At 33.8% G+C, this 11,956-nt stretch overlaps 1 protein-coding gene across 1 annotated transcript; it reads right to left on the reverse strand.

Annotated features, from left to right (window-relative positions):
- Positions 1–535: 535 nt before the first annotated feature.
- Positions 536–6,080, reverse strand: LOC111792748 (uncharacterized). Its single transcript, XM_023674324.2, has 9 exons — positions 5,632–6,080; positions 4,937–5,131; positions 4,163–4,260; positions 3,713–3,803; positions 2,437–2,643; positions 2,112–2,362; positions 1,917–2,007; positions 1,568–1,796; positions 536–1,108 (listed from the first exon to the last, which is right to left on the reverse strand). The coding sequence occupies exons 1-9, from the start codon at positions 5,863–5,865 to the stop codon at positions 897–899; spliced, it is 1,608 nt and encodes a 535-aa protein (XP_023530092.2). The 5' UTR covers positions 5,866–6,080; the 3' UTR covers positions 536–896.
- Positions 6,081–11,956: the final 5,876 nt, after the last annotated feature.

Below are 11,956 nucleotides of genomic sequence, written 5' to 3' on the forward strand. Positions count from 1 at the left end.
AAACTCAATCTAACTCGAAGTATGTACACCCCAAAATGTTATAATTAACCTATTAACCTACTAAATTTTTAAAATGTTGTAACTCGTTTTTGTGTTATAATTAACCTACTAAATTTTTAAAATGTTGTAACTCGTTTTTGTGTGAGAAATCAATAAAAATAAAATAAATTTTTTTAAATAGCTCATTTGTACATTAAAACTTAATTTTTATTAAAATAGTGAGTTTTATTAGAACTTTGTACCCTTTTTCTTTTTCTTTTTCTTTTTTTTTTTTTTTTTTTTTTTTTTTTCAAAATTAGTGAATTTTGAATAGAATGTAAAAATTAATACTATTGACAAAATATAAATTCTGATTTTTGTCTGTAAACTCGTTTTTAGAAACAAAAGTGGGTTTGTGAGTTTGATTACACACACATATATATATGGACCAAATCCAAAAAAAAAAAAGAAAAAAAAACCTGAGGATTGAACCAAAAATCATGTCAAACACCCTATGGAACCTTCAAATATAATGATTCGTTTAGTATACCTAAAGTTAGAAACCTTATTTTGCATTTAGATATATTTCTCCTTTCAATCTTCACATTTCTACAGCATAAACAAGGCAGACTGCAATTGTTGGTTTTTCCATGCCAATCTTCCTCAAAAGTCTTGCAGGAGATAGATGTTCAACATAAAATAATTCGATGCAGGCTAAACATATCAGCAGAAACTTGGATCAAACAGAAAAAAAAAAAAAACACCTTTGCTCCAAATTCACGAGTTTGGATGCCGATACTGCTGCACAAAGTTTAATGTAAGCAGGGAGGGATAGTACTGGATCTGGGATTGCTTGCAACTATTTACAGTAACTAGGGGAGGAAATGCTCACGGAAGAGTTTTTGGGTCTGATTTCTTCAAGCAGATGGCATTGAGGTTGAGAGAACCAGATAAGACAAGTATTGAAGCCCGTCCTGGATTTTGCAGAAAGCTGTGGTTTGATCAGCACGAAGATGCTTGGAGAAGGCGTTGGCCTTGTCTTGTATCGACGTTTGCAGATGACCTTTGTGAGAATTGGCTGGGACTGCACTCATGGCAGCGTCGTATGCTTTCGAAACATCAGAAATGCCTGAAGAGAGCATTGAGCTTTTCAGATTGAGGTATCTCAGATTTTATATACTAAACAAGGCAGACCATAATTAGTATGAGAGCCTAGTTGAAAGACAACAAAACTAAAAGACGAGGGCACAAATCATACCTAAACAAATTCAATGTTTATATAGAAGGGATGAAAATGGATAGATCAGAATAAAAGATGCATTCCATTTTCTTATCTTCAATTCTATAAAAGGAAAGGCAGCCTCAAGACTTCATTTTTTAGGCCTAGTGTCAAGGTAGTATGAGATGTAAGCCTTAATTTTTAGTTTAAAAAAAGCATGTAAAGAAGCATAAAACTTATATTACAGAATATAATGATTATATGAAAGTGCACTCAACATGACAAATGGTCGAGAAAGATGACGTCATATTAGCGAAATAGAAGGATATTAATATCAGAATTAAATCGGATGATAAAAAGAAGGCCAACCTGTGATGAAGCTATTGGATAGTGCATCTACATATCTTGTCATGGATAGAGCCTTCAGTCTAATGATTTCAGCTTTTTCAACAGAATCTTCCGGCCATTGGATTTTTACAGCATTTTCATCTTCATCTTCATCATCATTGTCACCCTCAACTTTGTTGGCTTGTGTTATAATGGATTTTCCAAGCATCAAAAATTGAGACACCGCAAAATAACACATTTCTGAAAGTCTCTGCAAATGCAAAAATAATACGCTTTTGTCAAATATCACTGCACCATATCCATGTTAAATGTCAGCTGGATTGTCTTATTAACAATGTCATATAATTAAAAGAAAAGGTATATATCTCACATGGACTCCATCCGAGTGAAGTGATTCTAATCTGTCAACAGTCCTTTGCATTATTTCAGGAACAGCAAGTTCGGATACGGATCTTCCAAATCTGCAAGTAGGCACTTACATTTAGTGCACGAGTGCTCATGAACTTCATTTAATACAATAAATTTGAAATAAAAATTCAACATAGCATTTCAAGGAAAGCTTTACCCTGCAGCCATTTCAGCAGCCTTTCTGACACTAGAATCATATAAACTCTTCATCTCATCATTTCCTTCTCCAACTTCCAACTTTTTACCTTTGTCTGATTTTAAACTGCTTCCTTCCATTTCATTACTCAAACTGAAAATTTGTTGGACCTGTTTAAGCTTTCCATCATACACAGATTTCTGGTCTTGAGATAATTTTCCTTTCCTTCGGTTATATAATAAAGTATAGTGGTTGGACAAGGCCTCCAACTCCTGCAAAAAAGAAACTGCCTCATTAAATAGAGTACCATCTTAATATTATACAACTTTCCAGATTAGAAAGTGACCTCTAACTGTTCTGGACCTCCATATATATAAAAGCATCGATCAAATGTCACTTCTTCATCTTCTAATTGATCCTTCTCAGCATGTGGTTCACTCTTATTAGAGCCTTTCTCAACTTCAATGCCAGTCTCTGTAATCAATAAATCCATGGTTTCCTTTCCAACGAGTTCAAGAACTTCCATTCCCTTGGTTGTGAGAGCCTTTCCTCTCTGTAACACAAATAAAATCACATAGCACATGAAAAATCAAAGAGAGCACGAGATTTTACAAAATTCAGTTTTAGCTATTTCTCGGGATATTTAATCAGAGAAGAAAGAAAAGTTTTTGAAAACTAAGTTATGATAGTAAGTGCAAAGGGAGTATAACAATTTTTTAAGCTTCTCTTCGGTAATTTTATGATGCACACTTATTTCACTAGGCTCACTTTTACATTACTTTTTACTTTGGCCTACAGGGGAAAAGGAAAAAAAATCAAAAGATTTAGTTTCTTTCTTTTTTAAGATGAGAAACAAATTTTTGTTTCCAAACACTTATCCTACTTCTTTAGTTTAATGATTTTTTTGTTCAATGTCATGTGGGAGTAGAGACTTGAACCTCTAACCTTCAGATTGAGAGTATAGTATCTTAACCAGTTGAGCTACTTAAAATTTATTAATATATAGAGGAAGAAACATCTCACTGCCGATTACAGAGGGCTGTAATCTCTCCTCTCCCTTGACAACTTTCTAACAGACAAAAAGCATATAAAACGCTCCTTCCTTTCCTATACACTCCCCTACATCACACACAATCCCAATGGTTCCCTCGTACCAGTCTAACTAACTGGTTGTAGCTGTAGTACCCTTTTTACTCTTGATCTCATACTGAATGGTAACTAGGGGCCAAACACTATGTTGATGTTGACCTCTATAGTATAATGATTCAAGCAACGGGAAATATCTTGAGAAAATTATTTATTCAATAATAATATAAATAGCACTCTCGACCTATGAATCATGATGCATAAGTTCAGTTTGCCAAGGAACCGTACTTTAAACTCATGATACTATTTTTATAAACAATCAACACATCAATTGATAAATTAAAAAAGAGCAGACGGGAGACATTCAAGAAGTTAGATTAAGCTCCTAAGACTTTTGTTCTTAACATGACCTTGTAACCGAACCACCTTTGCTCTGCCTACTAAGTCTTTTTTTTTTTTAAATACCCTACTATCAATGAAATTATAAATTGTTTCCTATTAAAAAATAAATAAGCTAAATGATACGGGAAACAAACCTCCAACAATGATGGAGCAACAGAACCAGCTGCAACTGGTATGCTTTGCTGTTGAATGGTTTCTGCAATATTTGCAGCTGAATTCTCAAGCCTAGGGATGAAGTACAGAATATTACTTCCTTGGGCATTAAAATTAAAAATGAAAAGAAATACAAAGCAACGACATGGAGAATTAGTGCAATAGGAGACATATTCATTATTAGTTTCAAGTTTCATTATTCGGATTTTATCTACAGGAACTTTTATCATCTGAAATCAAAGCAAATCCAAACCCAAGAAATTAAGCCATTACAACTTTAGGCAAAATTTCAAAATTATATGCTAAGGCCCTTCTCAATTCGTGGCTAGTGAAAATTGTATACTGCAGCACATAGTCATCCAAGAAAAGCATTAGCTAAGTTGTCCAATAGGTTTTAAACTTCAGAGTACCAGTAAACACGATAGACATACTTGTGAACGAAATCACTGCCCCCTCTCAATGCACTTCCCAGAGCTTTCCATGCTCCCGAAGCTATATTCTCCACAGAAGTATCCAGAACCTTTAAGCCCTGCATATATTGAAACAAAGATTACTGAGTTGCGAACCCAAATTCTTAATTTCAAAACCAGAATTGAGAACGAGAACTATCCACATTTGGATCAGTGCCACATAATCATTTAATGACAATGCACAATCTTCAATGCATTCTTCTATCATCACTAGTATAATTATTAATTACTGAGTTAAATCATCTGCATTTACACTAAGCCTAAAAAGATGCGTGTTTGAGAAATAGAAAAGGTATATTGAAATTAATTGATAACAGAACGTCAAAGAAAGCATGACATAATATTAGAAACAACAAAACAGAACGAAATTCTTAGGAGATGATATAAAGCAAGAAAAAATGGAACTGTATTGAGCATTTGTGACATGGATATCGAGCATGTGCGATATCATGATGGAACCCTTTGATGATGGCAACTTCTAATCAACAAGACATCAAGCACATCAGTCTCCCACTTTTCCTTGAGCTGATTCCAATTTGGTATAGGGTCTTTTGGTTTGTGTGCTAAAGGTTTATGAGGACTTTCTCACGGTTGCTAATAGTAAATTCCATATAGTTCTTATTGATGAGGATGCAAGAGAATAATCATATACAGAAATTGTTACAGTCATGGTAAACGAAAAGATCGACACCCAGCAAAAGACAAGTTAATGTAACCCTATTCTACAAAACTTGCCTGGCCAAAAACTGAATCCTCGCTGGCCTTCTCTAATTTATCCAAGGCAGATTTTCGCAGCTTATCATTCTCATCTTCACTCTCACTCTCAGCTGCAGAATCTTCTACTTCTTTCTCCTTGGAAGACTCCACATGCTCATCTTCATTTTCCAAGTCTGCAATGCTTTTAGCTGCTGTCTGAGCTACCGCAGCAGCCTGCAATTGTTCATCCACACCAACCAAAAAAAAAAAGGTAACTGACAAATATCTTTTGCTCCTTCAGTCCATAACGTCACTAAAAGATAATTGTTTCCTGAACTTACATTGCCGAAAACTCAGCACTCTATCACAGAAAATTTCTTCTCATCATAATAGTAAAAATAAATAATAAATAGGATCACATGAAAACGTTTAACAAGCTAGTTATCAGAAGCTCCTTAAGCACGAACACCAAAACTCACACGACTATATTTCTAATCTGATTACTGTGCCAAAATGCCTGAAAACGAACAGCATTTCCCCAATACGGAACACATAATAGACTAATAATCAGATCGAGTACCTAAATCTCTCAATTAGAAAGGAAACCGCCTCACGATCACAGAACACCAGAAATTCCAAAATGCGAAACACATGACAACGCAACGTCCACAACCTAATTCACGCAGAAACAACAATGTTGAAACTCGTAACAAAAATGAATACAATACACATACATTTCGTGAGATCTCTTCGGCGGCCTTCTGGAGATCTGAGAGAACAGAAAACGCAGAGAATCCCCAACCTCCCCAGCCTCCTCCTCCTCCTCCTCCTCCTCCTCCGCCACCGCCACCGCCGCCGCCGCCGCTTTTTGGAGGTGCTTCTTTTACTCCGCTTTCTTCTTCAATCTCTTGAACTTGCTTCTTAGGAGGTTCCGTCGCCGCACTCAGTGGCTGCTTCTCTTCCTCCATCGTAGCACCTACCTAACGAAATTACTCGAATTCTCCAAAATCACAGTCCTCTGGAAGAAAGAACTATGTTTCTTCCGAATTTGTTATGAAAAATTAAATGAATCGATCAGGAATTTGGGTAAATATCTCAAAAACTATGTTCCTTCTCGCGATGATCGAACTATGGCGTAAACGTGAAGGCAGTTAATTTCTTCTCCCTCCGTACGCGTCTATACGATGCCGTTTTCACCTTTTAAAAACCCATTTCACCGCCCCACCGGAAGTCGGTCCCTCTTTTGTCTGAAGAGGCGAAATGTCTTTTATGCCCTTACGTTTTAAAATTAGACATTTGAAAATAATAATAACTTATTTCTTTCTTACTTTCTTTATCTCTATCTTTCATTTTTTTTAATCTCTAAAATTTCCTTTATTTCTCTTGTTTTTTTTTTATATCCGCTTAAATATCATAACCCGAAGTAAATAAGACGAACTCTAAGTATTCTCAAATATATATAGAATCATTACGATGTCGTCGTCATTCGTATAAGGGTACCTTACCTTTACCTGAAATGTAAGAATAACACGTGATTTGTGTATTTTAAGAAATAGTTAGTCAGTAACTCCATTATTGGGATTACGAAAGGTAAACACATGCAACATGGTAGGACCTATCCTTTTAAAACATCATAGCATGGCCTTGGGCAAATTTTCAGTCTGAGCAAAGTCGAATGTGTAGTACCTCTATATACATGGTCCACGTGTACAAGCATGGGCCTACCAGACTGGCTCACACACCCCTTAGGTCTGACTCTTTGTTTAGTAACTTACATAAGACAATGTAGAATACTATATAAGCCGCAAAGAGGATGGTAGTAGGACTAATCAATATCCCCAATCTGATTTGATCTAGAATGTCGAAGAGTCCAATGAAGTGTGGGCTCAACTTGCCCATTCGTCCAACCCTAAAGACGTCTTCCATTGAGGACTCCTTCAAGAATACCTTGTTGTCTAACTCAAACTCCGTTTTTACGCCTTACGTTAGTGTAACTCTTCTGTCTACTCTGACTCATGCACATTCTTGCCTTGATCTTTGAACCTCATTGGTGACTTAGACTAACTTTGATCCCAGTAGTTGACATTTGTCTACCTTTTCCCAACACACAAGGGCCTTCGTTGTTTCAAATAGTATCAAACCAATAGTTGTCTAATATTTGTGGTTGTAAGCGACCCTAAGATCTAACTTGAAATTCCAATTGTTTATATGATTGAGGCATTGCTACTACTAATACTGACATCACATAGTTCTGCCTATTATTCATAGGGAACTTTATTTGAAGTAACTCGTGTAAGGTTGTGAGTGCAACATCCCACCACTACTCGAATGGCAATGAGACCTTTTGCAACATCTCATTCCACGAGAGTATTAATAAAAAAAAATAATTAAAAAAAAAAAACAAAGGAAATTAAATACCAATAAGGAGCAAAGTTGAATGTAACTCTTAAAAAGTTAAAGAATAATGGAAGAACAGATAAGAGTTGCAAGATTCAATGCGTAAAATGTAAGTTTTAAAGTGTAATATCCAAAGATTAAATGTCAAAATTTTAAATTAATGCTCAAATACCATATTAAATGAGCAATTTTAAGATGAAATATGCATTGGGTGGAAAAACAACTTATCAAAACAAAAACACATATTTTGGGTATAGTAATTTTTTTTTTTTTTTTTTTTTCAAAAAACCAATGTATTTTTTATCTTTAAAAAAGTTGAATTAGGAAATCTCAATGAAAACAAAGTTAGTACCTTAGACATGATAGACAACCAGATGAGAAAACTTAATAGAATACGAGTTTAATAGAATATGAGTTTTAAGAGCTCTCTAACCGACTATGAAACTCAACCATTTGAAAAAAAAGAACAAACAAATTCAAAAGAAATGCAAAGGAAGCACAGAGCTCTAGTACCAAATGATAAGAAATCAATACAAGAGGAGGAATCATTACAAAGGGAAGTAAAATTCAGATTACCTTTGTAACACGTTAAATTTAATATATATATTAAAATAAAAATAATAAAATAAAGAAGAAGAAAAAAAAAACTTAGCGCCCCCATAAAATACCTCTCTCATTTTCTATCAATAATTCTGCCAACAAAATAGAAATAGGAAGAAAATATTTTCTGGGAGAAGAAAGACATATAATAGAGAGATAGTTAGACAATAATCTCTCTTATTTCGTATCAATACGGCAAACAAAACAGAAACAAAAAAAAAAATATTTGTTGGGAGAAGAAAGACATATAATGGAGAGATGGTTAGGATAATGAAGAGAGATGTGATTTGAAAAAGGTTAGTAGTCAGATTTATTTTTCCTTCCTCAGTTATTAACATGTTATTTATATAGAAATTATCATACAAACCATTAAAATGGGCCAGAATACTCTCACCAAAATCAAAAAAAATATATATATAGATAAAAGAGAGAGGAAGATTTGGAAAACATATTCAAATGGAAAAAAATAGAAACAGAACAACAAAAATTGCATTCAAATTTAGCAAAAAAAAAAAAATAGAAAAACAAAAAAAAAAAACAAAAAATGGCATTCAAAAGAGATGGGTGAACATATTAAATCATTCATTTTCGTTTATCCTAATTTCATTTTTAGGAAATCACAACCAATTATATCTTAGATCTTCTTTCAAAAGATTTGGAAGGAAGAATTCATCTGTAATATTTGTGAATTTAAATGTTAGCAAGAAGAAAAAAAAAATAAAGAAATGAAAGATTTGGGAAGAAGAATTAATCAGAATACCTAACCTAGAAGAAAAATAGAAAAAAAGACTAGAGAGAGGCCAAAGGGCTGTTAACAAAATAAAATAAAATAAAAAGAAAAGAAAGAAAAGAGGGAATGAGAGGAAGAAAAAAATAAATAAATATAGAGAGCAGAGAAAAGAGCGAAAATAGGAAATACAGAGAAAGGCTAAAATACAATATCAAAAGAAAAAAAATACCGAGAAAAAAAAAAAGAGGAATAAGAATGGATTGGAATTGACCAATAATATGATTGAGTAAGAATCAATTAAAAATTGGAGAAGAATATCTCTCAACAAAAATTAAGAGACAAAGCATGGAGAGAAGACAAGAAAGTAATCACTCCAAATAAAAAATAGAAATGAAATCTTAATATAAATAATATATATATATATATATATATATATATAATATGTATAATATTTAGATGTATATTATAACGTTCCAAGACTTTAGCCCTGCAAAGTCTTTAATGCTCGCATGAAATCTAGCACATGAACTATTGTAATAGTTAGAGAATTGAACGTGAAATTGATGTCATAGATTCATATAAGTTGATTTGGATACAGAGGGCAAAATCGAACTTTCATTTAAGGATAAATTGGTGACATCAGTATAAACTAATCACATAAGTGGTCTTATTATAAGATAGACTAAAAATTATATGAATTATGATTATGTATGAACGGTGTTGTACGATGTCGTATACTAGTATATGATGATGTATCAGTTATGATACTTGTTGATGTGCGTAATATTATATTTCGATGAATGACGTACTTGATATGCTTGATGCACTTTATGACAATACGATGAGTATGATGATTGTGTGACGTTTACCTTAATATGTTGATGTTTTCCATATTGAGCATGTTATATGATGATGAGTGTCATATTGCATCATGTTGTTAGATCGACATAGGACACAACCCTAAGAGCAAGAAAACGATATTAATACAAATATCCACAAGTATGTGTTACCTAAGAGTAACAAAGAGATGAGATTAGAGAGGTGTGTCATAAGAGATATTAGGATGGATTTAGAGGGACCTCATGCATATTGTATGTTCATAAGCATAGGGCTACTTACCCTAGAGATGATGAGTGCGGACGCGCACAGTATGATAATGAGTGCGAATGCGCACAAATGAGAGTGTTCATGAGGCGCATGACACTATGGGGTTCCACTGACCTCCAGACGTCGCTACAGATTAGCTTGACCAGAGGATCCAGGGGGTGTGCGAGCGCCTTGGAGATTCACACTCACATGTGTGAATCGTGTGTAGGGAAGTACTACACATCCAATTTGTCCGAGACTAGAGGCCGCCCTTATGATGATTAGAGATAGGTCCCTAAATCATGATTGCATGTGTTTGCATTTGCATGGCCCCGTATAGTGGGGCTACTTACTGAGTATTCTTCGAAATACTTAGGCCGTGTGCCACATCATTTTTTTCAGTAAAGGCAAAGCGCACTTGTACGGATGACGGTGGCATCGCGAGCAGAGACTGTGGCACGTGCATAGGGTAGACTCATATTTAAATTCCTAGTCCTAGGTTAGAATAGGTTGTTTTGCATTTCATTGTTTTAAATTATTTTGTTTGTTTTTATTTTCTCTAAATTTCAGTATTTTCGTTTTTAAACACGTAAGATCATAGTTGTGTTTTCCAGAGAAGAAGTTGTTTTAAGCGCTTTTCGAAGTTTACGTTATAAATGATGTTAATGTAAGAGTTAAATTTTTGCATTATAAATGAGCATGAGACATTAGTAGCGACTCTGAGTGTGTAGGAATTTAGGGTTGTTACAATCTTGTTGATCGAACATCTTAAGGTAAGAATACTTATTTAAGATTCAAATAACTTCATAAGCAAAATCGATCATTTGTAACTTGAATGATTTTAAACATTCAATCTAAACTACATTGAATTGCAAAGGAATGGTAAGAACACTTAGCCTTAATGATAAGAAATCACTAAGTAAGATTCAAATTACTTTATTGATCAAATATCTTAAGCCAAAAATACTTGTTTGAGATTCGAAACCTAAAAAATCGGGTCGTGACAAATTGATATCAAAGCAGTTGAAAACCTCAAAAATCATATCGTGACAGATTGGAGTTGGTTCAAGCCACAAATGAGGTCAACAAAAGATCAAGATGACTTGTGTACGGTCCATAATAAACAAAAAAGTTGCGCTGATATAAGACATAGAAACCTGAAATTTGACATACATGATAAGATAACCTTAAAAGATAGTGTCCATGAAGGGTGTTTCAAGACTCAAGCGTAAAGGCAAGTTAAGCATGCACCTCATCGAACCCTTCAAAATTCTAAACTGGATCGAATGATAGCATATCGATTAACTCTACTACTATTCATTTCCATCATGCATAATAGGTTTCATATAACCATAGTTTGTAAGTACAAGACTAATTAAACCCACGTAATAGACTACGAGCACTTGCATGCAAAAAGACGAGAGTCAGAGTTACAAGAAAAGACTCGTACAAATTCTAGTCGAGAGATAACGGCCTTACGTACCAATGAGAATGAGATAACATGTGAAGTATATATATATATATATCATTATGTTTTATTTTAGGTATGGTGATTTTTATTTTAGGTTTAATAATAAATTACGTTCAAAATTTTCTTTGATTTGTTTATTTCCACTTACACCCCTCACTACACCGAATAAAATAAATTGTTATCAAGGACAGCGGTGTCATTTTAGATCCGAATCATAAAGCTGGACCAACCGTTGGGCGACGTGGCCAGGTCACCCATGTTCTTGTCCACAAAATCCAGCGTGTAAATATTATGGATTATTCAAATCTTTATCTTTTACAAAATTTAAAATTTTAAAATTATTACAATTTCCAAATTGTGAAATTTTTGGAAGAAGGGTCGGTAAATTTTCATTTATATTTTTAGCCAGTAAAATACGAATAAAAATATAAGTGAAATTAAAAAAAAAAAACATTATATTTTGTAATTTATTTAAAAAAAAATTAAATCTATTAGAATTTTTTAGAATATTATACTAATTTAACAACTTATAATCATACGATTCTCTTGGGCTTTATAAACCCATGATCATTCCCTAAATTAGGGGAGGTGGGACTTTCATGGTCTAAATGATTATTCATATTTGAGGATTTACCCATCAATTGACATGACTAAGTTTAGGGCATGACTCTGATATCATGTTAGATGAACACGATTCATATTGTCCACTTTCAGCATAAGCTCTCATGGCTTTGCTTTGGGCTTCCCAAAAGGCATTATACCAATAGAGAGAGTA

Source organism: Cucurbita pepo, chromosome 4 (assembly GCF_057944985.1).
Source record: "Cucurbita pepo subsp. pepo isolate OVF chromosome 4, ASM5794498v1, whole genome shotgun sequence".
In the NCBI taxonomy this organism is placed as follows: Eukaryota; Viridiplantae; Streptophyta; class Magnoliopsida; order Cucurbitales; family Cucurbitaceae; genus Cucurbita; species Cucurbita pepo.